The sequence below is a fragment of the Peromyscus maniculatus genome, chromosome 23 (assembly GCF_049852395.1).
Source record: "Peromyscus maniculatus bairdii isolate BWxNUB_F1_BW_parent chromosome 23, HU_Pman_BW_mat_3.1, whole genome shotgun sequence".
Taxonomy (NCBI): Eukaryota; Metazoa; Chordata; class Mammalia; order Rodentia; family Cricetidae; genus Peromyscus; species Peromyscus maniculatus.
This window is the reverse complement of record NC_134874.1, coordinates 37102432-37130283: the sequence shown is the minus strand read 5'-3', so window position 1 is coordinate 37130283 and position 27852 is coordinate 37102432. Positions and strand designations below refer to the sequence as shown.

Below are 27852 nucleotides of genomic sequence, written 5' to 3'. Positions count from 1 at the left end.
TTCAGTTCCCAGCACCCACATCGGGCCGCATACAGTTCCAGCTTCTGGTCTCCAAGGGCACCTGCACCCACATGCACATCCACTTAACTTAAATATATATATTAGCTTGAACTGCTCTTCAGACCCACGAGGCCAGAGAGAACATAATCCTCAGTAATTTACAGCAAAAAGCACTTGAGAAGCTGCCAACAATTCACATCTGGGCCATGGCTCAGGTATATCTATATATAGATATAGATAGATATCTATAGATATAGATATCTATATATATAAACTTTTTTATTCATCCTTAAGGAAAGGAGTCGGACTCCCACCCAGTTCCACAGGCACGCCCTAGCGCGGACGAGCGGCTGCCCCCCTCCCGAAGCGACCACAGCTGTTCAGACCCAGCCTCCCGACGCGCGCTGAGCTCTGCGCCTGCGCCGCGCGCGCCACCTGCGCGGCCGCGCGGCGCAGGCGCCCTGGCCACTTCCGGGATCTGTCAGCCGCTCCCTCTGGGCCTCCCTCCTCCGTCCGCGCCCGCCGGAGCCTGTTCGCGTCGACTGCCCAGAGTCCGCGAATCGTCCGCTCCGGCCCTCCGGACCGCCCCGACCCCAGGTAAGGGGCCGCAGGGCCGAGCGCCTGGCCCGGCTCGCCCCCATGGCTTGCATCTTCAATGGGACGCGGGGGCGGCGGGCCCGGGGCGCTTCGGCGCGGGGTCTCCAGCGGAGGGGGCCGGCATCTCCGTTCTCCGCGGTGACCCCCTGAGTCCCTGGGGTCCCCCCACCCACAGAGCGAGCGAGCGTTTCTGAACACGCTGCAGCTGCCCTCCGTCTTTGGGTGAGAGGATAGACAGCTTGGCCGCCGACACCCCCACAGTACCATGTGCCCCCCTCCTGTGATCATTTACCTCCATCTGTAAAATTGGTTTAGACCGGCCGATCTCCCCCGATGGCTTGTCACGAGTGTCTGTTCAGCTCTTCAACGTCTAGGATGTTGCCTAGAGCAGCCTACGATCCCTCAGTTATTGCGGGACCCTCCCCGACAAGAGAAAAGCCATCTTTCCGAGTAACCTTAAGATTCCTCTGTTCCGCCCACCCTGCCCCCCACGCCCGTCAAAGTTGCCCCTCCTGTTCACTGCATAGAGTCCTTTATGTAGGACCTCCAAAGTTCTCATTTGACTCTGCCCCTTGGTCGGGGGACCCCGGGAAGGTTGCTTCTTGGTGCCTCGGTTTCCCCAGCTGCAGGAAGAAGATTCCTGATCTACTTGGCTTTTATTAGGTTCAAGTGAGTTCATTTGCTTAAGTTGCCTGGCCCAGAATAGCTGCTCAAATAATAAGAAAATAAATAATATACATTACTAATACTTCTTAGACATTCTACGAATATCTGCCTTCCTTTCCTTTCTTCTCGCTTTCCTTGGACTTGAAGACTATGATTTATTTATGTTTCTGGCCCCATTCAAATACTTAACACTGTTGGATTAATATGGTAGGCACTTAATAAATTGTAGCTTGGGATCTCTGAATATAAAGCCATCTGTTGTCATGCTGTGGCTTGGGAGTCTCTCTCCTGTCTGCTTGCCCAATTTACTGAGATGACCTAGTTTGCACCCTCTTTTATCGATTTCGTTTATTTATTCATTTATTTTGGTTTTTTTGAGAGAGGGTTTTTCTCTGTGTAACAGCCCTGGCTGTCTTGGAATGCTCTTTGTAGACCAGGCTGGCCTTGAACTCACAGAGATTTGCCTGGTTCTGCCTCCCCAGGTGCTAGAATTAAAGGTGTGTACCACCATGCCCGGACAATTTCATTTACTCTTTTTGTTTCCTTGTTGGCCTTAGGATTTCAGGTCTCTAGAATTGCTCAGTTTGGGGTGTTTGCCCCATTAGAGCGAAGTCTTGCTGGCTGCTTCCTACCACAGAGTATCTGGAGGCCTTCTCCAGTTTATCTGCTGTATCCAACTGGGGGATCCTTTTGGAAACTGCAAACTCCTTTGGAGGAATGGGTGACAGTGTTTTGATCTAAATAGCTAGTGTAATATCAAAACAAATTTGGTACAGGAAATGTAGAATGGTCTGATGAAGCTGGAATTTGGAGTGAGCCTGTCCAAGCATTGGTAGGGTGTGGTGACCTTGTTGGAGTACCTGATGTTGCTGGGTTGGTTAATGAGAGAGATTAGAAACTAGATGAATCACAGACTTGAAATCGACCCTAACAGGGAACGGAAATTCCAACTTACGTGAAATTCGTCAAGCTCCAGTGGCGTGGGACCAGGAAACGAACATATGTCAATGTTTCCAAGTTCAGAGTATCCTTCTGGGGTGGCCCAAAGCTTTGTGTCAGAGGAAGAAAGAGAACTAATTTACCGCGCTACCGAGATGGCTCCACCATTAAAGGCTAGGCTTACAACCAAAAAGACCAGAGAACTAACCTACTGAGATCAGTTTGGGGATGGTTTTATGTGCTATCTCATTTAATCCTCCTGACGTTAGTCTTGTGATGTCAGTTGGAGACCTATGTTACAGATGAAGAGTGACTTGCCCAGCATCTCATTATGTATGTGTCAAAGCCAAGATTCCAACTCAGGTCTCCTTGTCTCCAGAGCCCATGGCTAACCATACTTGAAAAGCTGGGGTTAGAGCCGGGTGATGGTGGCACACACCTTTAGTCCCATCACTCAGGAGGCAGAGCCAGGCGATCTCTGTGAGTTCGAGGCCAGCCTGGTTTACAGAGCAAGATCCAGGACAGGCACCAAAACTACACAGAGAAACCCTGTCTTGAGAAACAAACAACAAAAAAAGCTGGGGTTATAGTTGAGTTGGTAGAGCACTTTTGTGGTGTTCACAATGCATAGGTTGGCTCACTGGCACCACAGGAAGAAAAGACTATATATACTAAGTGGTAACTGAAGAGAGTGGGAACCTATGGAGTCACCCTGTTTCTTCAGTCCTTTTCATGTCTCAGTGCTAGACGTGGACAACAGGAGCCTGGGTTTGTTTGTTTTGTTTTGTTTGAGATAGGGTCTTAGTCCTGGTTGTCCTGGAACTCACAGAGATCCTTCTGCCTCTGCCTCCTGAGTGCCCGGGAAAACTTGTTAAGTTCATGTCACCACCTATAGTGTCCCCCTTTTCCTCTTAAGCCTTGTTAAGATCAAACATGACTTAAATATCACCGCAGTTTAGAGATTAAAATTATCAACATATGCATGAAGGTTTATTTTACTTGGTACAGAATTCAGGCTTAAAATAGCCAAGTGATTATAAAGGAAAGATGTGTAACAGATCTGGGACCACCAGCCCCAAATCATGACACAGAGACTTATTAATTATGAATGCTTGGCCTTGGTTTAGGCTTGTCCCACTAGCTCTTATAACTTAATTTGACCTGTTTCTCTTCATCTGCGTTTTGCCTCAGGGCTTTTTACCTTTCTTTCATTCTGTACATCCTACTCTTTTGCTTCTTCCCTCTCTCTCTCCTCTTGAGCCTAGATTTCTCCTATTTATTCTCTCTGCCTGTTAGCCCCACCTATCCCTCTCCTGCCTAGCTATTGGCTGTTCAGCTCTTTATTAGACCAGCCAGGTGCCTTAGGCAGGCAAGGTGAAACAGCAACACTTCTTCACATAATTAAACAAATGCAGCATTAACAAATATAACACATCTTTGCACAATTAAACAAATGCAGCATAAACAAATATAACACATCTTTGCACAGTTAAACAAGTGCAGCATAAACAAATGTAACAAGCATTTTCATAGTTAAAGTACTGTTCCTCAACAGACATGTCTGAATGTATATTCAATTATAGAACTTGACTGATAGGACAAAGTTAGAAGTGTGGCTGTGGAAGTGACTCTGCTGTTGTGTGGCTGACTGTTCACTTCCTTTGGAAACTTTTCTGTGTGGGCAGAAGACTGAATGGGAGAGTGAGAAAGTCTTTATCTGCACTTGTGTAGTTCCAGCTGTCCGTGGAATAGGTGCCCCCATTACATGTGGATATCCAAGTTACTAGCTTACAAACCAGTTTTGTTCAGGTAACAAGTGAGCTTACCACATTTGGATTTCTATGCTAATTGTTTATAGTTAGTAATATTTGTAACAAACGGCTTTAAAAAGATTGTGTGTGCGCGCACACATCTGCAGGTATGTGCACACCTGTAGAGGCCAAAGAGGTGTCAGTTCCCTTGGAACTGGAGTTGTAAGAGATGTAAGCTGTCTGACATGGATGCTGGGAACTTAACTCTTGTCCTCTGGAAGAGCAAGCAAGTGCACTTTTTGTGTGTGTTTTTGAGACAGAGTTTCTTGGTGTGACAGCTTTGGTTGTCCTGGAACTCGCTTTGTAGACCAGGCTGGCCTCGAACTCACAGAGATCCACCTGCCTCTGCCTCCCCAAGGCTGGGACAAAAGGCGTGTGCCACCACTGCCCTAGGGAGCAGCAAGTGCTCCTAACCACTGAACTTTCTCCCTCTCCTGCCCCCACAAGATGTTATTTTGAGTTTAATATGAGACAAAATCGGAGTAAGCATATCAGATACCAGAAACAAGGAGAGACTGCATGAGATGTGCATCTGGAAGTCTTTTGGTTTGTGTGGGACACACATACACACACATTTATTTTTTGTGTATGTATGAGTGTGGGTGCACAGTGCCATGGTACATTGCGGAGGTCAGAGTACAGCTTGGTTCTCTCCTGCCACGTGGGTTCTAGTCACCGAACTCAGATCTTAGACTTGGCACCAAGCACCTTTACTCACTAGGTCATCCATCTTACCAGCCCTTGGTTGTTTTTTCTGAGACAAGGTTTCACTGTGTAATTCTGACTGGTAGTGATCCTCCTGCCTCTGTCCTCTGCTGAGATTCCAGGTATATAAGTTTGTTTATTTATTTATTTAGAGTTAGAGTCTTACTGTGTAACCTTGACTGACTTGGAACTCAGTATGTAGGTCAGGCTGGCCTAGAACTCATAAAATCCAACTGCTTTTGCCTCCCCAGTGCCAGAATTAAAGGCATGCACTACCATACCCAGCTGAAAGTTTGTTTTTAAAAGTAAATTAAGCAGTCTCACTTGAATTCAATAATTTTTTTTTGGGGGGGGGTAATTTCTAAGTAAGCCCTAGCATATGCAAAGTGCTGAGTTCTTTACTTTGTACCGAAAAATAGGTAAATAAGGAGCTAGAGGGATGGCTCAGCATTTAAGAGTGCATACTGCTCTTGTAGAATACCACATTTGGTTCCTAGGACCATATCAGTCAACTCATAACTGCCTGTTAACTCCAGCTCCAGAGGATCCAACACCCTCTTCTGGCTTCTGCAGACACTGCACTTGGGTGTATAAATCCACCCAGACAGACACACACAAAATTTTAAAATGTGAAGAACCTGTTTAAAAAAAAAAAGTTAATTAGTTGGGGTGAAAGTCAAAGGTTCTTTATGAGTTGCAATTTGCTTTCTAGAACATGAAAAGGAAAATGTAATAAATAGTTCACTCTTTTCTCTTTTTTTCCTTTGGCTTTTTTAGACAGTCTCATGTAGCTCAAGCTGACGCTGTAGTTGCTGTGTAGCTGAGGATGACATTGAATTCCTGATCCTTTGTCTCCACCTCCAAAGTGTTGGTTTTACAGACGTGCACCACCACATCCAGCAAATACCTTGGCTCTTGAGTAGAGTGTGTCAGTTGAAGAGAGATGTCGGGCATTTTAAAATTTTTGACCTTTGGGTTCCTTGATCAGAGTGTTTCTTTTCCATGCCACATTTTTCATTAATCACAGCAGTTTAGGAGGCAGAGGCAGGAGGATCTATATGAGTTTGAGGCCACCCTGGTCTACAGAGTGACATCCAGGCAGCCAAGGCTACGTAGTGAGAAGAAAAGACATTTTATCCCAAATACATGATCACTTTATCTCCTAACGGCTAAGACTTGTTCTTACCTAAGGCAATACAATTATCATAGCTAGGAAATTAAAATAATTTCATGCTGTTATATAATAATCGAGCTCAAATTCAAATTTGTTATAATACAACACATGTCTTTTATGGTTATTTTTAAACATACCAATTATAATCAACTGTCTTATGAAATTTGGTTTTCATGGCTTTTTTGAAATCTAGTACAGACTCTTCCTTCTGCCCTCCAAGTGCTGGGATTGCAGCTGGTTGCCACCATACCTGTCAGTGTTGCCTTTTAAAATAATCTGGGCAAGTTGTTCTCTAATGGGCATCTCTGGGATTTTTAATTGAGAGAGAGAGACAGAGAGTGAGTGAGTGTGTGAGTATGTGTGTGCATGTGTGTGCATGCATAGGAATGTGCCAAGGCAAGCCCAGAAGTCAAAGAACAGCCTAGGGTGTCCGTCCTCACCTTCCACCTTGTTTGAGACAGAGGCCTTCTAAAGAGTCTCCTGCCTGCTTGCCAGGTGGTGGTGTAGTCCCAGCACTCGAGAGGCAGAGGCAGGCGGATCTCTGTGAGTTCGAGGCTAGCCTGGTCTACAAAGTGAGTTCCAGGAAAGGTGCAAAGCTATACAGAGAAACCCTGTCTCGAAAAACCAAAAAAAAAAAAAAAAAATGAAGAGTCTCCTGCCTCCACCTCCTATCTCCCTGTAGGGTCACTGGGACCACAGAGGCATGGGCTTCTGTTTCCAGCTGTCCTGAGGGTTTGGGGGATCAGAGCTCAGGTCATTGGCTTGTACAGCAAGCGCTTTAACCTCTAAGCATCTCTGAAGACCGCCATCAGTTTTGACTTAATTTCTTGGTGTTGCTTAACTACTCCTTTCCCCTTTAATCTCCTATAAACTGAAAATGAGATCCCGATCTCGGTTGGATTTAGAGTAAATATGTTTGGCATATTACTTTCTTTTAAGGCAGAGTCTTACTCTGTAGACCAGGCTGTCCTGGAACTCACTATGTAGATCAAGCTGGCCTTGAACTCTCAGAGTTCTTCTTGCCTTTGCCTTCTGAGTGCTAGGACTAAGGGTGTGTGCCACCACACTTGCTCAGATTTATTTTCATTTTAAAATTATTTGTGGGTTGGGGATTTAGCTCAGTGGTAGAGTGCTTGCCTAGCAAGCGCAAGGCCCTGGGTTCGGTCCTCAGCTCCAGAAAATTAAAAAACAAACAAACAAACAAACAAAAATTATTTGTGTTGTATGTCTCGGGGGTTATATCCTTGTGAGTGCAGGTGCCTGTGGAGCCCAGAAGAGGATATCAGATCCCCTGGTGCTGGAGTTACAGGTGGTTATGAGCTGCTCATTGTGGGTGCTGGGACTTGGGTCCCCTGTAATAGCAGTATGCACTCCTAACCGCTGAGCCATCTCTTCAGACCCCATTCTTCTTCCTTTTTTCTTCGATGGGGATTGAACCCAGGGCCTTCCACATTCTAGGCAAGCACTATTCCATTGAGCTACATATATTCCCAGTCCTTTCCACCTCATCTGTTTTGTTCTTGTAAATATCCTGGTGTGGATGACAAGTTAAATCATTGTTTTCATGTTCCAGGAGGACTGTTGGGTTAGATTGCTCTGTGCCTGTATGTAGTTCCAGGTTTGATCACTTGGTCAAATGATGACTACCAGATTTCTTTTTTGTGAAGGCATGTTTCTATTGTAATTAGTAAGTCCTGTGTAGAGTGGTAGTTTGAGACTGAATATCCCATCTACTTCGTCACAATCTTTAACCTGTAATTTGAGAGTCTGTTGATGACCCTTGAAAATAGATTCTACGCTGGTGGTTACAGTGCTGGTTCTAGTTACGGGATTAATTTTGAGATTGAGTCTTCTCTAATAGGAGGTCAGTATTGTATTTATCCCCAAATAGTTTGGGTTACTCCGACAACTTACACACTTGCAGCATGACATTTTAGGTGTTTTCTTTCCTGTTGCTTATTACAGCTTTCTGACCTTTGAGAACACTTAAGAATCATGTCTCTGCATCAGTTTCTGCTAGAGCCAATCACCTGTCACGCCTGGAATAGGGATCGTACCCGTAAGTGTGCTTTGAATTTGATGCTGCTTTTGCAGGGGGGGGGGGGCATGTGGAGACCAGAGGTGGTGCACCTCACCACCCTTTTTTTGAGGCAGAGTCTGTCAATGAACTTGGAGCACTTTAGTTTGCCTAGGCTGGCGTGCCAGTGGCCATTGAGTTCCAGGTGTCCTATTTCTGCCCCACCCCCATGTGGTACTGAGGTTATAGACATACGCTGCTACACCCAGCTTTTACAGGCATTTGGAGGATTGAACTCAGGTCCTCCTGCTTATATGGCAAGCACATACCATCTGAGCTATCTCCAGCCCCTCATTTTGCTTCTCTGTGTGTCTGTGTAACATTGACCCCAAGGTCTCTCCAATGCTAGACAAATATTCTATCATGAAGCTACATCTTCAACCCCCACCCCCCCGACCGCCACCCCCACCCCTTTTTTTGGTTTTGTTTTGTTTTTCAAGACAAGGTTTCTTTGTGTATCCTTGTGCCTTTCCTGCAACTCACTCTGTAGCCCAGGCTGGCCTCGAACTCACAGAGATCTGCCTGCCTTTGCCTCCCGAGTGCTGTTTAGCCAGCCCCCTTTTTTAGTACTTTTGGTATGTCTCACATACAGGCATTAGGATTCACATATTTCAGTCTCATGAAAAAATATAAAATTCACCCTTTTAAAATATATAAATCAGTGGTATTTATTGAGGAATACCCTAGTCATTTTGCCTAATTTCAAATTTCAGATTGAGTTTTCTATGTTTTGTTTTTTTTGAGACAGGCTTTCTCTGTGTAGCCCAGGCTGTCCTGGAACTTACTCAGTAGACCAGGCTAACCTTGAACTCAGAGATCCACCTGCCTCTGCTTCCTGAGTGCTGGGATTAAAGGCGAGTGCCACCACTGCCCTGCACAGATTGAGTTTTTTTTTTTTTGTTTTGTTGTTGTTGTTGTTGTTGTTGTTGTTGTTCTTCTTCTTCTTCTTCTTCTTCTTCTCCTTCTCCTTCTCCTTCTCCTTCTCCTTCTCCTCCTCCTCCTCCTCCTCCTCCTCCTCCTCCTCCTCCTCCTCCTAATCTTCCTCCTCCTTCTCCTTCTCCTCCTCCTTCCTCTTCCTCCTCCTCCTCTTCCTTTTCCGCTTTTTCTTTTTTAAGATTTATTTATTTATTATGTATACAGAGCTCTGCCTGCATGTATGCCTACAGGCCAGAAGAGGACACCAGGTCTCATTAGAGATGATTGTGAGCCATCATATGGGTGCTGAGAATTGAACTCAGGACCTCTGGAAGAGCAGTCAGTGCCCTTAACTGCTGAGCCATCTCTCCAGCTCCAGATTGAGTTTTTTTAATATGAAAAATCATAAATTGAGATGCTTAGCCAAAATCTTTTGAGTACCAACATAATGGACAAAAATTTTGCATTTTGGCTAGTTGTTGTAGCTCATGCCTGAAATCCCAGCACTTGGAAATCTGATGCAGGAGTTCAGGACTTTCTTGCACTACTGAGTGAGATTCTATGAAAAAAAAGAAGAGGCTGGGACCTAGCTCAGTGGTAGATCCTTGCAGTTATGATTCTCTGTGTTCAAACTCCAGTGCTGTAGGTAATAACAACGCACAGCAAAGTGTTAACAGTTTGCTGACTTCTTTCCCCAGAGATCGCCCTGAGCCCCAATAATCACGAAGTACACATCTACAAGAAGAATGGGAGCCAGTGGATGAAAGCTCATGAGCTGAAGGAACATAATGGACACATCACAGGTAATGCAGCTGCTGATTAGTGTGCTGTTTCCAAACAGAGCGCTCTCCTATGTAAGTGAAGAGCCTCATCAAATTAAGTGGGCCTTTGAATTTCGAGTTTTCTCTCTTCCTTTCCTTTCTTTTCTTTTCCCTTCCCTCTTTCCTACTTTCCTTCCTTCCTTCCTTTTTTTTTCTCAGATTCTTTAAGACAGGGTCTCTCTATGTAGCCCTGGCTGTCTTGGAACTCACTGTAAAGACCAGACTGGTCTTGAACCTACAGAGATCTGCCTACTTCTGCCTCCTGAGTCCTGGAATTAAAGGCACTTAGCTAAGTTGTTCTTTATAGAAAATTTGAGAGGAAAAAAAATAGTGATTGTAATCATTATGTATTTCTTGTGGCCCAAGTGGTACTCTGGTAGAGTATGGAGAGCACCGAACCTGTTCTGCACTTGGGATGAGCCAGGAAAGCCAAAGCTAGACCCTGTGAAGTGTGAGCACCAAGGAAATTTGAGGCTAACTGTTTTTGCTGTGGGACACACCTTCCTTTGTGTTGTTTTAGGAGCCAGGACAGCTTTCCAAATACTGAGTGAGGCCAGTGAGATGCCTTGGAAGGTAAAAGCATCTGTTGCCACAGATTCAGTCCTAGGGACCCACTAGGAAGAAGAGAACTAACCCCCCCCCCCCACTTGTCATCTGACCTCCAGAAGTATGCCATGACAGCACAAGCCCACATGCACATACTCTAAGTAGATGTAATCAAAGTTGTTACAGTTGAATCAGGAGTGATGTAGCAAACACCCAGATTACCTTCCCCTACAGTTAACAGATTCTCCTGTATCAGGAAATATCTTTACCTCTCTACCAGAATATTTAAAAGGGATGCAGGACTAGGGAAAGGGATGAAGTCCTCTTGTGTGTGGTCTTCTCTGCTTCCCCAGAAGACCTTCTGTAACTTGCTCTGACATCATCTAGGCGTGTTCAACATGTATTTATGTGCTCATACATCCAGGACATGTCTTTGGCATGAAACTGTCCCGAAACCACTGAACCATTCCTCACCTATTGCTCCTGTGTTAGGTCATTCTTTCTGAGAGGTGGAGCACTTGGAAGGTGGAGGCAGGAGGACCAGGATTTCAAGGTCATCCTGAGATATATAAGAAAGTTTGAGGCCAGCCTGGGCTACGTGAGACTGCATTATACTGATTAGCTTAAAGATATTCTTGCCCAGATCAGAAAAACGAACAAAAAGCAACTTTTTTTTTTTTTTTTTTTTTTTTTTTTTTTTACCTTCTGTATCCTTTGAGGTTGTTCAGCATTAGGGCTGGAGAGATGGCTCAGTAGATAAGTACCTGCCACTACAGTATGAACACATGACTTTGAATCCCCAAAAGCCAGGCATGGCTGAATGCACATGTAATCAATCCAAGGGCTTGGGAAGTGGGCTCAGCAGGCAGATCCCCAGCCAGCAAGCCAGTCTTAAAGAAACAGTGAGCTTCAGGTTCAGGGAGGGAGAGAGATCCTGTTTCAACAAAATACGAGGAAGTAGAGGAAGATGACCAAAGTTGACCTCTGGCCTACATGCACATGCACTTGCACTGACACAGAGAAGGTGTCCAGCGTCCCCACCGGGGTTCCTAACCACGTCACATCATCAAAGCCAGCACAGTTGCTGTTCTCTCCATGGCGTTGTTTCTGTTAGCTTTGGCCCATTTAGGTTCCATTACCAATGGCTTTATGCCTGCAAATAAGGACACTCATCTTAGTCTGAATTTTAGCATTAGGAAGTATTTTTACATGAGAAAAGACAAAGATGAAAGTACCTTTTCCTCCTTCCCCTCAAAAATTTTGAAATATTCATAACTTTTCTCCCTACGTCTTTTGAGGTTCTTTGAACTTGGACCCATTTTCTGATAGCATTTTTTAGATCTGAAGAACTTGGAAAAGTCTGAATATACCTCTAACAGACTCTAGGATTGATAGTGTTCTCTCAGACCATAAATATTCAGGGTGGGTGGGGGTTGGGAGGACCTGACATTCTAGAAAAGCCTATCAGTACTTCATAGGAGATAGTGTAGCATATGGCAGAGTTCTGGCATGTTCTCTGAGTTTATTCCTCAGGGTAACTACTTGACCACCACTCCTTTTTGGGGGGGCAGGGGGATGGACAGGGTTTCATGCCCTGGATGACCTGAAACTCTTGATATAGAGCAAGCTGGCCTTGAACTCATAGAAATCTGCCTGTCTCTTCCTGCTGTGTGCTGGGATTAAATCCATGTGCACCACACCTGGCTGTTCAGCTACTTCTTGAGATTATTTTATGGACTGAGAAGACAGGTCAGTGGATGAAGTGTGAGGACTGGAGTTGAGATCCTCAGCACCCACACAATGCTGGACAGGCTGCTAAGGAAAGAGGCAGGGGTCTCCTCTTCAGCACCCACACAATGCTGGACAGGCTGCTAAGGAAAGAGGCAGGGGTCTCCTCCTCAGCACCCACACAATGCTGGACAGGCTGCTAAGGAAAGAGGCAGGGGTCTCCTCCTCAGCACCCACACAATGCTGGACAGGCTGCTAAGGAAAGAGGCAGGGGTCTCTTTAGTAGCTTTAAGTAGCTAGACTAGCAGGGACTGATGAGCTTTGAGTTTGGTGAGATCCTGCTCAATAAATAAAGGTGGCGAATGATCAAGAAAGACACCCGATGACAGGCCTCCACAGGCACACGGGAACGTGTGCAAAGATGTTTGCAAAAACAAAGCAAACCCAAAACTATTTTATTATAGAAATCTTTTTTATCATCATTTTTTCATTTATTTTACATCCTGACTGCAGTCCCCACCCCCTTACCTCCACCCTCATTATAGAAATCTTAAGTGATTTAAAAAAAAAGAAGCAGCAGCAGCAGCTAGGCATGGTGGCGCCAATAATCCAACACTAGGCGGCAGAAGGATGGGGAGTTTAAAAGTATCCTCAGCTTCATAGTGAATTGCAGGCCAGTCTGGACTTCTTGACACCCTGTCCCAAAAGAAAACACAAAAATCCCCAGTTCTGTTCTGGCTGGCTTCCTAAGGATCCTGAGTCCTCCCAGACACCTGGGAGAGAAACAGCCTTGGTTTTGTGTGGTGTGACGGCTATAGACGTGAGAAGCGTGGGAGGAAACCAGCAAGGCCACTGTTACCCATGTCCTGCTCTCACTGTCAGTACCCAGTCCTTTGTCATTGGCCTCACTTGCAGGTATTGACTGGGCTCCTAAGAGCGACCGCATCGTCACTTGTGGGGCAGACCGAAACGCCTACGTCTGGAGTCAGAAGGATGGCATCTGGAAGCCTACCCTGGTGATCCTGAGGATTAACCGCGCAGCTACTTTTGTGAAGTGGTCCCCACTGGAGAACAAGTTTGCTGTGGGCAGTGGGGCCCGGCTCATCTCCGTTTGTTACTTTGAGTCTGAAAATGACTGGTGAGCAATGCTCCGCCCTCTTGTTCCTCTCTGTGTAATCCATGCTTGGATGGCTGTGCTCTTGGGACCCTGTTGAGGCTCTGTGCTTAGCTGCAGTGGCCCATTTCTGGGCCAGAGAGTGGCTTCTCCCTCTGAATTCCTCCCTGAGTAAACGTTCCTCCTGTGCACACGACTTAGTTCCCACACTTTTTCTTTTAATCTTCCTTTTTCCTCTCCTCTCCTTCCCTTCCTTATTCTCCTACTTCCTTTCTTCTATTACTTCCTCCCTTCCTTCATCCCTTTATTTCCATCCTTCCCTTTCCTGCCCCTGACTTTTCTTAATTCACATAGGAAACATTTCCTCCTGGCTGAGCTTCAACACAGTAACTGTTTACTCTTTGCATTCATTGAGAGGTTGTCCTCTGTGTAGGTAAATTAGACCTTTACTGCAGTCTCAGATGTGATCTTTGAAAATGAGCTGTCTATTTTAGTGAAGTTGCGTCAGGCCAAGTGGTGTGCACACACCTGTAATCCTAGCATTCAGGAATTTGAGACAAGTCCTAGCTATGTAGCAAGTTCAAGGTCAGTCTGAACTTTGTATAGCAAGCTCCTGTCTAACAAAGGGCAGGCATATGGGCCCCCCTTCATTAGGAGCAGCTGTGTTTTGTAGGTAGCCCATAAGAAAGGACTCACATGTCGGGGCAGTGGTGGTGCATACCTTTAATCCCATCACTCCGAGAGGCAGGTGGATCTCTGAGTTCGAGGCCAGCCTGGTCTACAGAGTGAGTTCCAGGACAGGCAGGGCTACACAGAGAAACCCTGTCTCGAAAAAACTAAAAAAAGAAAGAAAAAGAAAAAAAAAAGTAAGGACTCAAGTATACACATGTACATCAAAGGACATCAGAGAAATCATTAGAACTTTAAAAATAGCTGGGTGCTGGTGGCACACACCTGTAATCCCAGTACTCGGGAGGCAGAAGCAGGTGGATCTCTGTGAGTTCGAGGCCAGCCTGGGCTACAGAGTGAGTTCCAGGACAGGCTCCAAAGCTACAGAAAAACCCTGTCTTGAAAAACTAAAAAAAAAAAAAAAAAAAAAAAAAGGAACTTTAAAAATAATTGTACTTAGAGGACTTACTTCAAAAAATGTAGCTAACATTTCTTGTGGATTCCAGAATTTAGGCTATATTTATAAATGTGTAGTTTAGTTTTGATTTGAAGTAAGTTTATAGGAGTGGCTTGGAAAATGTTACCGTTTTTTGTTTGTAAGGACAATGTAAACTAGTTTTTCTCTTTCTTAGGTGGGTGAGCAAGCACATTAAGAAGCCGATTCGCTCCACAGTCCTCAGCTTGGACTGGCATCCCAACAATGTTTTGCTGGCTGCAGGCTCGTGTGACTTCAAATGCAGGTGGGGATCAGTAAGCACCGAGCCTTGAGCTGCCCGTTGTTCGGCTTTGGCACATCCGTGGGGTTTCTTTCTTTGCAAGGTTCTCCAGCAGCACTGTGAGGAACTCAATAATGAAGGGAACTTGGGGTCTAGAAAAGGAGCAGAGGGTGGCGGAGTGTGGCTCAGCAGGTAGAGTGCTTGCCTAGCTTGCACAAAACTCTTGGTCCCATCCCCCAGCACTGTGTAAGCCAGGCCTGATGCTGCACGCCTGTGAACCCAGCACTCTGGATGTAGAGGCAGGGAGATCAGAAGTCCGTGGTCATCCTTAGCTATAGTGAGTTTGAGGCCAGCTTAGGCTATATGAGACCCCATCTCAGGAGAGAGAGGGGGAGGGAGAGAGGAAAGAAAAAGAGCAGGTGAGCTAGTGAACTGATGCACAGTGATTAAAAGAACAAGGAGCAAAGGATATGATGGACTTGGCCTGGGGTGAGCGGGAGCTGCAGCAGGTCGGCCAGCACAGCAGGTCGGCCAGACCAGCGCTTTTTAGACAGAGGATCAGTAGTTCCGAGTGCAGGAGTGAGCCATGCTGTGTCCATCTGTCTATCTCTCACAGCCTGTCGTTCTCAGTCTTTTTAAAAAATAGATTTATTTTATGTATGTGTGTCTGGCAGAGGCCAGGAGAGGATGAAAGATTGCTCAGCAGCTAGAGTTACAGGCAGTTGTGAGCCCCCTCCTTACACAGGTGCTGGGAACCCAGCTCCAGTCCTCTGCAGCAAGAGCAGCAAGTGCTCTTCACCCCAGGCCATCTCTCCAGTCCATTCCTCGGTTTTTGATGGGACAGATGTTTGAAACATGGACTTGTGTACCCCGGGTTGGTCTGGAGCTCACCACCTTCCCTTGCCTTCCTCTGTGCTGGAATTACAAGCGTGCACCTTCATGCCTGCCAGCCTGTCATTCCCAGACCACAGTCTGCAGGCTGCAGAGGAACCTGAGATTAGCCAAATGTCACTGCACGGTGTCCTGCCAGCTGTTCCTGCACTGTCCTTTCCAGTTCCAGGCTAGAGGGAGCATGACCACACTGCTGAGAGAGCTAAGAATCATACTACAAACCGGGCGGTGGTGGCGCATGCCTTTAATCCCAGCACTCAGGAGGCAGAGGCAGGCGGAGCTCTGTGAGTTCGAGGCCAGCCTGGATTACAGAGTGAGTTAGTGAGTTCCAGGATAGCCAGTGCTATTACACAGAGAAACCCTGTCTCAAAAAAAAGAAAAAGAAAAAGATTAAAAGTTGTTCTTCATCAGGACTTTTTCCCCTTAGCAAAAGGAAAAGCAAACAATTACTGTTTCATGTTGACTCTTTGGCGGCAGAGTTGAGACCCACACCCACATTCAGTACCTATGTGAAAGATTCCAGAAAACTTGGCCAAAGATTTATATTTAGGAATACAGGGTTTAATTATAAAACAAAACAAAAACCGGGGCTGGTGTGGCTCAGTGGTAGAGCACTTGCCTGGCATGGTCAATCCTCAGCACTGCAAATAAAGAAAAATCTATGAAGGAAAAAAGGATGGAGTTATGGTAGTCTTCGGGACTTTTTGTTCAGGAGTTTGTGATCTGCTATTTATCCAGTCATCCTAGCTCCCTCGGAAAACGAGGCAAGATGGTACTGTCTGGTGGTGGCGGCAGGTGCCTACAACCCCCCCCCCAGCGTTCACCCTCCCCTTATGTCACCTTACCTTCTAGAGCCTCAGCTGCCACTGTCATCTGGAGTTGGCCTTAGGGGACCAGAGTTCTCTAGGGAGTCTTGAGGTTCAGTTTCCCCCACCTCGCTAGGTGACCTTGGACTCCTGGTCTTCTGCCTTAGCCTCCCCAGGGTTGGAGTTATGGGCCTGCACCACACAGGCTTAGAGGTTTCCTAAAGACAAGAGGGGTCAGAAGAGACTGGAAGGCAGATTCCAGCTGTTCTTTGTCCCTCCCCTTCCTGAGTCTGGGCTAACGCACATTACATACGGCTGTAGGGAACTAGAGGCGGAGTTGGAAAGAGACTGAGGACATGGGCTGTGGAAGATCCGATTTATTTATCTGTGTGGTGTGTGCGTGTGTACATGTGGGCGCCTGTGTGGAGACGAGAGTCAGCTTCATTCCTGTCCTCTCTCCCCACCTTAGTGTTTGAGACAAGGTCTCTCACTGCACTGGGGTTTCCATGTCAGCCTGGCTGGCGAGCTTCCAGGACCGTCTCTGCCCTGTTAGGGCTTGGGTTACAGATGCACGCTGCCATACCCAGTTTTTATGTGGGTGATGAGGATCTGAACTACCTTCTCATGCTTGTTCACAGGCACTTCATTGATGGGCCATCTCCCTGGCTCCCCAACTCCCCCTACCCTCTTTTGGGAGACATAGACTTACTATGTAATCCTGACTGGCCTTGAATTTGAAGAGATCCTCCTGCTTCTGCCTCTTGAGTGCTGAGATTAAAGGTGTGCACTGCTCAGCTTACCAACTCATCTGTCTTTAAGTGAGTTGATGTCTGGCTCTTTTGGGGTAGCGGCAGTTTCCTCTCCCGCCACTGACTGTGGGCCTCTTGTGTGTGCTGTAGGAGGCAGAAAGGGTGCTCTGCTCTGAGTGCAGTGACGTGGAGCGACAGCAGAGCTCCTCACATGTGCGTCTCAGGCCCCCAGCCCTTCTGTGTCTGGAGCCGCTTGTGGATCTGCCCATCATGCTTTGGTCCTTTTCAGGCCAACCCCTCTGTTCTGCATTGCCCTTTTCTATAGTCACACATTTTCTTTTTCCTTTTTTTTTAAGATTTTATTTATTTATTATGTATACAGTGTTCTGTCTGCACGTGTGCCTGCAGGCCAGAAGAGGGCATCAGATCCCACTATAGACAGTTATGAGCCACATGTGGTTTCTGGAAATTGAACTCCAGACCTCTGGAAGCGCAGCCAGTGCTCTTAACCTCTGAGCCATCTCTCCAGCCCCATATTCACACATTTTCATTTGTGTTTTTCTTCATTTCCTATGTTTTGAACAACAGAGTATTTTCTGCCTACATCAAGGAGGTGGATGAGAAGCCAGCCAGCACGCCCTGGGGCAGCAAGATGCCTTTTGGTCAGCTGATGTCTGAGTTTGGTGGCAGTGGGACTGGCGGCTGGGTGCATGGGGTCAGCTTCTCTGCCAGTGGGAGCCGCCTGGCCTGGGTCAGCCATGACAGCACTGTGTCCGTTGCTGATGCCTCGAAAAGTGTGCAGTGAGTATTTGCCTTGCAGGTGGAAGGTGGGACATTCGGTGGAAGCTCTCAGCAGCACACTGAGGCCGCTTTCCTGGGTGTCTTCTGAACACCCCAAGAGCTGCAGCTGCCTGTAAAGTCACAGGCAGATATTAAATACCTGTTGGGAGACTTGAAGGAGTTGGAATTTCCTTCCAGAAACACTTGGGGAAGTACTGTAGTGTCCCTTTGAAGACCCTCCTGCTGTGCTGTTCACAAGGGTGCCTCGGGAATAGCCAGGTTATCTTGTGTCTTGTGAGGCAGCGTGCCCATGACAACCAAAGGATGACCCTCCGAGGTCCAGCTTCCCAGGCAGGGAGCTTCCTGGGCTCAGGCACAGAGCATGGTGACCCCAAAGGAGACACAGCACTAAACAGTCTCACCTGCCATGGACAGTGGCTTGTCTGTAGAGGTATAGATGGATCTCCTCCCTACACTGCTTCCTCTAGCCCTCCATACTCAATACACTCTAGCCTCTCCCTGGACCACCTACAGTTAGGGCAGAATTCTATACAGCTAGCCGAGAGGCGCAGGATAGAGCAGCTGGCACCCCAGGTGAGGGTCCAGGAACCCTGCCCCCTCCTATTAGGTAGTGCCAACAGGCCTGATCTGGAGGGCCTCTGGAAAGTAGTCACAGCTTCTCTGATGAAGACGATGGCTGTTAGGCGTGGAGGACAGCACTAATAAATCTGTGACTGTTTCCTCATGTCAGTGTTACCCAGCAACTGAAGGAAAATTCCAGTGAGGCATGGTGGTTCACATCTATACTTCTAGCACCCAGGAGGTAGGGGCAGGAGGATCATGAGTTTAGGGCCAGCCTGGGTTACGTACATAACCCCGTCTCAAAAACCAGGACTGAGGCTGTTGCACCTGCCTGGCATGCACACACCTTCAGTTCCTTTCCCTTACATCACCCAAAGAATAGGTGACCCATCCTTACTCCGCTCAGTCAGAGAACAAAGCTGCCTTCATGCTGTTCGGGAAGTCTGCTGGAAGAACCCGAACTGCAGTGACTCATTGTCAGTGTGTCACCGTCTCAGCCTTGAAGCACTATCAGGTATGGGAGTAAAAGTTTGAAGAAGCCTGGAGTCCTCCTCTTAGCAATCTCTGCTCTTTGCTGTGAGCCCTTCCCCATGGGTAACTGAGGAAAGCTCATTATGATGGTCTCCGGACTGGCCACTCTGTGTCATAGGAACAAAACATGAAATTGCAGAGGTGATACTTTCTCTCCTGAACTGAATTTACTATAGGAATTCCTTTGTGAAAGGTTATCCTTGTTAAAAATACTGCCTGGAACTTGCTGTGTAACCTGGGCTGGTGTCAAGCTTCTGATCCTCCTGCCTCAGCCTCCCACATAATGAGTTTTATATGCCAGGCAGGGTGGTGCTAGCCTGTAATTCCAACGTTCAGGAAGCTGAGGCAGGAGAGGCATGAGTTTGAGGCCAGCTTGGGCTACATAGTAAGAAACTCCAAACACCAAACACGTGAAGCTGGGGAGATGGTCCAGTGGGGAAAGGTGACTGATGACCTGGGCTTGATCCCTGGAGTCCACTTCATAGAGGAGGAGACTGACTACCACTAGTTGTCCTGTTACTCCACACATACTATTACACACACACACACACACACACACACACACACACACACACACACACACACACTCACACTCACACTCACACACTCACATTTGGTCTTTCTGTTTTTAGCACAGTAGGGTTGTGTCCTGCACGTCACACACTGGTCTTCCTTTTTCTTTCAGTGGTATTTAATGGCAGTGCTGGTTCTGCTGGCACTTGTTGTTGTTCTGTGTCTCCTCTACACTCACTCTCACTAGTAAGCTGCCTGTTTCAGCTCTGTCCACTCCACCCCTCCCCTTCTCTGGCATAAATATGCCACAGCATGAGCTTCAGGTGATGTTAGTCCTATAGTTCTGTAGCTGCTTGATTAAAGGGTCTCCTGAGACACAAGCAGTTAGCTGTTTTTATGGGTTGTGTGGATGTGTTTTGAGACAGGGTCTCTCTAGCCCAGGCTGTCCTCAAGCTCACTATGGCGCTCAGACTGGCCTGGCTCTCCAGGTCCACCTGCCTCTGCCTCCCAGATGCTGGATAACACCAGGTGTGTACCAGCTGCTTGCCACAGCTAGCTTTCAAAAATGCATCCTATAGTCTGAGGAGGTGGCCCAGTGGGTAAGAGTCATCTTACAAGGACCTGAGTTTAAATCCCCAGCACCCTCATAAAAGTCAGGAATGACCATGTGCCTGTGACCACAGCATTGAGAGGCAGAGACAGGCAGACCCTGGGAGCTTGCTGGCCAGCTTATAAGGCAAAACATTGAACTTCTGGTTCAGTGAGAGAGCCTTTCTGAGGGAATCAGAAGGAAAGTGATAGAACAGGACATCAAGTGTACGTCCACATGTACCAACATTCACAGGAAGAAAATTGCATAAAATGGGGTGTCCTTAATTTATCACTAGGTGTTTTTCTGCCACAACTGGTTATACACATCTGTACACACACACACAGTGTGTGAGCTGACTGAGACTTAAGATTCATCTCATAGCGGTGGCTTTCACAGGACATGGCTGCCAGCAAGTGTCTCTAGTGCCAGCACCGGAACTGGCTCACCAGCAATAGTGACGGGAAGAGCCATGGCAGGTAAGAGAGGAAAAGCCATTGTAGGCTGAGGTACAGTCAGAGCCAAGGTTTGAGGACTTGGATGGACAAGAGGGACAGATCCAGCTAGTGAGACAAAGGCAGAAAGGAAGGACTCCTTGGGGGCCATGAATAACGCCTCAGTGACAGGCAGGGCACAAGCTAAGAGCCAGTTCTTTACTTTTATTTGACTGATTGATAGAGGGTGCTAGGGGTCAAACCAGGGCCTTGCATGTGCTATATTCCCAGCCTCAAGGCCTCAGTTTCTGAAGGTCACTTTGGGGTCACCTCATGCTTGAGATTCCTGCAAGGAGAGGTCAGAGGGCTCTTTTAGAGAAGTATTGGCTGGTACAGCAGAAGCCACTGTGAGAAAGGGGCCTTTGTTGTCCTCTGTCTGTGAAGAAGCCGTGGGCTGTGGTTCCCTAGTGTAACAAGTGTTCTTGTGTTCAGGGTTTCAACTCTGAAGACGGAGTTCCTGCCACTGCTGAGTGTGTCGTTCGTCTCAGAGAACAGCGTTGTGGCCGCCGTGAGTGTCTTTCATCCTCACAGTGTGCCATATGCATCTCCAAGCCAGGAATAATGCATGCTCTGTGACAGGCACAGGAGCATATCCGAAATACAGTCTAGCTGGGAGAGCACTCTACTGGGGTTGGTAGGTGGACAGGGGGCCTCGGGCTGACCGACCTCCCATTTCAGGGCCATGACTGCTGCCCGATGCTCTTTAACTATGACGACCGTGGCTACTTGACCTTTGTGTCCAAGCTAGACGTCCCAAAACAGAGCATCCAGCGCAACATGTCCGCTATGGAACGCTTCCGCAACATGGACAAGAGAGCCACAACTGAGGACCGCAACACAGCCTTGGAGACGCTGCACCAGAACAGCATCACGTAGGTGCCACCTGGAGCCAGGGCACTGGCTTCTGTAGAGAAGTGGCTGGCCAAGGTGCCCACTCCCTGTCATTTCCTTACAGAAGCCCCCTGTGCTTCAGGCCCCAGCATCCCTGAAGGAATGAGAGCAATAGTGAGCTTGTGCCTCCTACCCAAGGTCTTATTTTCAGCTTATGACAGAGGGGAGTTGGCTGGACATGGTGGCACAGGCCTTTAATCCCAGCACTCAGGGGGCAGAGGAAGGTGTGAGTCTCTGTGAACTCAAGGCTGGCCTGGTCTACATAACCTACATAGGGAGTTCCAGGGCAGCCAAGGCCGCATGGTGAAACCCTGTCTCACCAACAAAAGTGAGCTGCCACCACTTCATCATTGTGCCCTTCAAGCTGCTGTTGGCAGCAGGCACGCAGGAGAAGTGTGGCTCCTGTCAGCGAAGGCCTGGCCAGCTAGTACTCTACCAGTGTGGGGGGTGGCTAGGCTCATGCTGGGCGTGCATGGGAGGCTGAGGCAAGAGGGCCAGCAAGAGGGCTCAGTGGATGAAGGCGCTTGCTGCCAAGCCTGACAGACTGAGTGTGCCCCCAGAACCCACATGACGAAAGGAGAGAACTGACGCCCAAAAGTTGTCCTCTGACCTACACACATAATCAATTAGATGGAAAACTAGTGATATGTGTAAAAGCCATCCTCCGCTCAGGCTGTCCAGAAGTAGTCTTGTGTTGTGGTTCGCTGTCTCCTTCGAGGGGCAGGCTCTCGTCTGGACATTTGAGAGGAGAAAGAAGAAGCTGTCCGCAGTCTTGGAAGGTTTCCACGTGATTAGCTCACACAGGTTGTTTTCTTTATCTGCTGGGCTCTGCTAGAATCTGGAGGAGTGACTGCCTGCCTCTGGCATTGTAGTGAGTCATTTTATTTATTTATTCTTTGGTGTTTTGGACTTGGGATTGAACCCAGGACCTTGCTAGGCAAGTTCTCCACCACCGGGCCATAGCACCAGCCTAATGAAGACTAATTTCAAATGCAGGGAAGGCTCTGGCCCTTGTGCCCTGGCTGTCCTGGCAGGTTGATGTGAAAGGGCTCGTTGGGGACCAGTTGGCTTCGGTCATGCTCTGCCATGTATCTGAAAATCAAGACAATTCTTTACATCTGCATCACTCCTGAGCCCCTGCCCTGTTTGTACCCATCACATGCCGTGAGGCCATTGTCTCTCCTTCCACTTTTGTCTTTCCCTGACATCTGGTAACAAAATCACCTCCCTCCTATACACATATACACACACACACTCACAACCTGTATAGCATGTTGGCTGGCCTGGAGTTTTGTATATACACCAGGCTGGCCTATAGTTCCCATACCTGATTGCCTCTGCCTCCTGAGTGCTAGGATTAAAGACACATGCCACCATGCCCTGCCCCCTTCTTTTTGACATAGGATTTCATGTAGCTTAGGTTGGTCTCAGACTCACTGAATAGGCTGGAGTAGGGGGTGGGTGGGGGGAATAGGTGGGTAGAGAATTGCTGTGTTACTCAGGATGACCTTAAACTTATCGTCTGCCGCTGCCTTCTAAGTGCCACAGCCATAGGCATGTACCAACACACACAATTGGTGTGGCAATGGCGATCTAGCCAGGACCTCATGTATTCTAGGCAGACACTCTGCCAACTGAGGTATGTCTCAAGCTCGTGAGGCTCTCCACCCCCCATTTTGAGACAGGGTCTCGCTATGTAACCCTGATGAATCACAAACTTACTATATAGCTCAGCTATCTTAGGATAGTTCCTGACTCCTGCTGTTACGGCCCAGTGCTGATGGACGCGTTAATATTCAGGAGTGGAGAGAGTTCATTTCCTTTCATGGACCTTATAGTAGGTGAGGGTGGGGCTCACTTCACCACAGACCTCACAGTCTCTTGATGTTGCTTCTTTAGTCAGGTGTCTATTTATGAGGTGGACAAGCAAGACTGTCGGAAATTCTGCACTACTGGCATCGATGGAGCCATGACAATTTGGGATTTTAAGGTATTTCTTCTTGCTACTGTTTTTTGCAGCATTGGGAATGGAACCCAGGGCCTCACACTTGTTAGGAGAGCGCTCTTCCACTGAACTGCCCTAGCCCTTGATTTCTAAGTGTTCCTACCATTTATATCAACTCCTGCTTGTGCTCAAACTCTTCCTAAAGAAACATTTCTTCTTTCTTGAAATACAGTGTCAGCGCAGTGTATGGCCGAAGAGTTGGCCCCGAATCTCTAAGCATGAGGGGAGCACCATTCCCTTCGGGTAGTTGATGTCTCCTGGATAGTATTTGTTCTCAAGAAAACTTGGAATGCTGTTGTTGAAACAGGCCCTGTGCTGGCCACCAGCCTGCACTTCTGTGTGTAGACATATTTTATAGTTTACACCATTTATTTAATGAATACAACTGTTCATGGAGCTCACTCCTGTAATACCTGCACTTGGGAAGCTGGGGGAGAAGAAAGGCTTTCAGTTGGATGCCAGTCTGTGCTAGAGAATACAACCTTGCTCCCCACCTCCCCGCAAACAATGCAAGGAGCTGAGAAGATGGATCACACCACACAACCACACGCACTGTGTGGTAGTGCAAGAATAGTACAGGGTCTGGAGTGACGGCTCAGCAGTTAAGACCACTTGCTTAGGACTCAGGATTCACTCCCAGCACCCATGTGGCAGCTCACAACCACATGTAACTCTTGTTCTAGCGTCCAGTGCCCTCTTCTGACCCCCACAGACACTAGGCACACAAGTATGCACATACATGCATTCAGGCAAACATACACATAAAAGTGCATAAATGAGCCGGGCAGTGGCGGCGCACACCTTTAATCCCAGCACATGGGAGGCAGAGGCAGGTGGATCTCTTGAGTTCAAGGCCAGCTTTTTTGTTTTGTTTTGTTTTTGGAGACAGGGATTCTCTGTGTAGTTTTGATCTGTCCTGGATCTCGCTCTGTAGCCCAGGCTGGTCTTGAACTCACAGAGATCCACCTGCCTCTGCCTCCCAAGTGCTGGGATTAAAGGCGTGTGCCACACCACCTGGCTCATAAATGAATCTTTAAAAAAAAAAAAAAAAAAAAGTGCAGAGTGATACATGTCTTTAATCCCAGCATTCAGGAGTCAGAGGAAAGTGGATCTCTGTGATTTTGAGTCCTACCTAGTCTACAAAGTAAGTTGCAGGACTTCCAGGTCTGTTACACAGAGAAGCCCTGTCTTTAAAAAAAAAGAAGAGTGAGGTGGTGTGATCCTGTTGGGGACAGAGACATCCAGGCCTGGGGAACCACCCTGGAGCCAAGGTCTGGAGAGTGCAGGATGAGGACGGTGGGCCTGGGTACCTACAGGGAGGAGCGCAGCTGTGTGGCAGGCAGTGCAGGGAGCAGGCAGCAGATCCTCAGACTGACCGGGTGTTCTGCTTTCTCAAGACCCTGGAGTCTTCCATCCAGGGCCTCCGGATAATGTGAAGCCGAGGGAGCCTCTGCCATCCAGCATGCGGAGCGGGACGGGGCTGAGCGCACTCTGCCGTTCGCGTGGTGGTGAGGATCGCCGGCCGTGGAAACACTGTCACACTATCAAGCAACTAGCGTGTGTTCGTGTGGGTGTTGTGGGTGAAGTGTGGGTTTTAAAGACAGCAGGGGTTTCTTTTCGTTTTTCTTCCGTTTCGTTGTTTTGATTTTGCTATTTCATTCCATTTTTGACCAAAGCTTCTCTTGAAGTAGTTTATTATGGAAGATTGTCACACTAACTTAAAGGGTGAGGGAAGTGTGTGTTGTCTGCTAAAAAATTAAAGATCCCAAGTGTGCAAATGTGTTTTGTTTTTCTTTATACTATTTCTGTTGTTAGCAGAGGAACAGCTCATCTTCATTAGGTTAGTCGTCTTTAGGGTCAGGCCCTAGATCTCAGATCCTTAAAAAAAAAAAAAAACTGCACTGATCTCTACAACCTTTAACCAGAGAGGACTAGTTACTGAGTCAGGCATGTAGTGCCCACCCACAAGCGCACCACCTTAAGGGCTGAGACAGGAAGATTGCAAGTTTAAGGCACTCTGGCACAGGGTTGTGTTCTTCATCGTGGCATCTTCTCTCCAGCCCCATGTTCTGTTTGCTCTTACACAAGTTGTTGGAGTTCAGAGTTAGTTAGCACACGGCCCTTCAAACACACACAACGGATGAACAACCAAGGATCCCTCAGTTAGCCCAGGCTGGCCTGGAACTCCCTATGCAGGCAAGAATAACCTTGAACAACCAATCCCGTGGTTTATACCTCCAGAGTGCTAGGATTACGGGTGTGCCCTGTGGTACCAGGGATGGAATCCAGGGCCCTGTGTGCCAGGTCAGCACTCTTCCAGCTGGGCCTCAGCCCCAGGCCTCTGGGCAGCTGTTTGCTCTCTACTGGGGGCTAGTTAGCAAGGGTCTCAGAGAATGTTAGGATATTTGTAAAGAAAGTGGCCTTTTGTTTGTTTGTTTGGGCTTTTTGTTTGTTTGTTTGTTTTTCGAGACAGGGTTTCTCTGTGTAGTTTTTTTGGCGCCTGTCCTGGATCTCACACTGTAGACCAGACTGGCCTCGAACTCACAGAGATCTCCCTGGCTCTGCCTCCCGAGTGCTGGGATTAAAGGCGTGCACCACCACCGCCCGTGAAAGTGGCCCTTTTGATGACAAATGGCAAACCTTATCTCCAAGAGGGTGTGGTGGCAGCACCTGGGTGCTGGCCTGGTGGCCCCGCCTTGATCAACCCCTGTGTTTCAGTGTCCTCTCTGCCCCTGACGTCAGGAGCTCCTATCAACACAGGCTTGTGTACTTGTAGAGTTGCTGTTCCCAGTGCACTTTAGGGCTGATAAAACTCATGTGCATGAAGGGGAGTCAATAACCAGCCCCCCAGGACCAGCAGTAACCACCGTGCATGGCTAGGCCTCTTCCTGCATCAGCCTCCTGAGTACTGGGGTTACAGGTGCTCACCACCACACCAGGACCTTCGTAAGGAACACCTTGAAGGGTTTCACTCTGGACTTGAATTTCTCAGTTGTCAATGGACTGTTATGAGAAGGAGCTGGGCTCGGAGGCCATGGGCTGAGGCTGCTGGTGGCCATGCCCCCTCTGGACCTTTGGCCTTGGGTGGCCAGAAGTTTCCCTTTTCTCCTTGTTCTGATCCTTGAACCAGAAGGGGGGTTATGTGGAGCTGCTGGGGAAGGCCTCCCACTACTTTGGCCAGTCCAGTCAGCTGTGCCCAGCAGGCAGCAAGGCGGTGGGGGTGGGCCTGAGCCAGCACATGCTAATGGAAGATGCTATACCAGCCCCACCCGGCTCTCTCTTCCTAAGTGTGCATGAGGCTGCAGTTTTTGGAAACCAGAGATGCAGAAAAGATAGGGCAGGTCATCATCATTCCCAAGGCACTATGTGCAGGTTCCTGGAAGAGACAGAAAGCTGGCCAAGGTGGAGTCCCTGAGCTCCTCTCCCCCAAAGACTTGCTTCATTTGAGGTCATACAGCTCCCTCTCTAATGCACTCATCAGGGTAACCCCAGCACCAGGGAGCCCGAGACACTGAGGTGGAAGGTGGGGTGGGGTGGGTGGGAGAGAGCAAGCTTCCTGTCGCTTTGCACTCCGATGGTTCCTTTCTATGTTAGTGTTGATTGTATTTTTATTTATTTATTTCGTACCGGAGGCATGCACACTACTGCAGTGCACATGTGGAGGTCATAGGACAACTGGCAGAAGTCATTGCCATCTGCACCACCTGTTTTTAATGGCTAGGACAAAAAAGAAAGAAAGGGGCTGGGGAGATGGCAGTGTTTTTCGAGGACCTGAATTCCAGCCCCAGAACTCGCTTAAAAAAAAAAAAAGCTAGGTGTGGTGGTGCACGTCTTTGATTCTAGCACAGAGGCAGAGGCGGGTGGATCTCTGTGAGTTTGAGGCCAGCCTAGTCTACATAATGAGTTCCAGGACAGCCAGGGCTAAGTAGAGAGACCCTGTCTTAGAAGAGAAAAGGCAGGGGTGGGGGGAGTGGGGGGGTGGGGGGGGGGTGGGGGGGAGGTCAGTGATTGAGAACATTTACTGCTCTTGCAGAGGACCTGAGTTTGGTTCCTAGCACCCACTCATCGGCTCACAACCATCTGTGACTTCAGTTCCAGGGGATCTGATGCCCTCTTCCACCCTGGTGTGTACTATATACACTTGGTGCACATACATGCAAGCAAAACACCCATATACATAAAAGTAATCTAAATAAAAAAGCTTTCTGGACATGGTGGTGGCGCCTTTAATCCCAGCACTCAGGAGGCAGGGGCAGGCGGATCTCTCTGAGTCCCGCCAGCCAGTGCTACATCGTGAGAACCTGTCTCAAAAACGAACAGACTTAAGCAAGCGGGCTTAGTGACATGTACCTGTAACCCTCTGCTGGGAGGTGAAAACATTCCTGGGGTGCAAAGGCCTGCCAACCTAACACACACACACACACACACACACACACACACACACACACACACACACACACGGTGAATTCCAGGCCAAAGAGAAACTCAAAACACAAGCTGTCTGACGGAGGCTGACCTCCCCCCCCCCTCTCTCTCACACACA

At 47.9% G+C, this 27852-nt stretch overlaps 1 protein-coding gene across 1 annotated transcript; it reads left to right on the top strand.

The window, feature by feature from the left end:
- The first annotated feature begins 439 nt into the window (after positions 1 to 439).
- Arpc1a (actin related protein 2/3 complex subunit 1A) lies at positions 440 to 25087 on the top strand. The gene is made up of 10 exons (XM_006982666.4): positions 440 to 597; positions 7858 to 7951; positions 9583 to 9687; positions 12895 to 13117; positions 14395 to 14502; positions 17513 to 17725; positions 20846 to 20921; positions 21092 to 21285; positions 23204 to 23294; positions 24707 to 25087. Exons 2-10 carry the CDS (start codon positions 7888 to 7890, stop codon positions 24743 to 24745), a joined length of 1113 nt encoding a protein of 370 aa, XP_006982728.1. The 5' UTR covers positions 440 to 597; positions 7858 to 7887; the 3' UTR covers positions 24746 to 25087.
- Positions 25088 to 27852: the final 2765 nt, after the last annotated feature.

Excerpts from the sequence above, each read along its gene's own strand:
- Arpc1a (XM_006982666.4), top strand. The coding sequence starts at position 7,888 with ATGTCTCTGCATCAGTTTCTGCTAGAGCCAATCACCTGTCACGCCTGG. Across the intron at positions 20,922-21,091 it reads AGAACAGCGTTGTGGCCGCC|GGCCATGACTGCTGCCCGAT; the intron begins GTGAGTGTCTTT and ends CTCCCATTTCAG. Across the intron at positions 23,295-24,706 it reads TGACAATTTGGGATTTTAAG|ACCCTGGAGTCTTCCATCCA; the intron begins GTATTTCTTCTT and ends TGCTTTCTCAAG.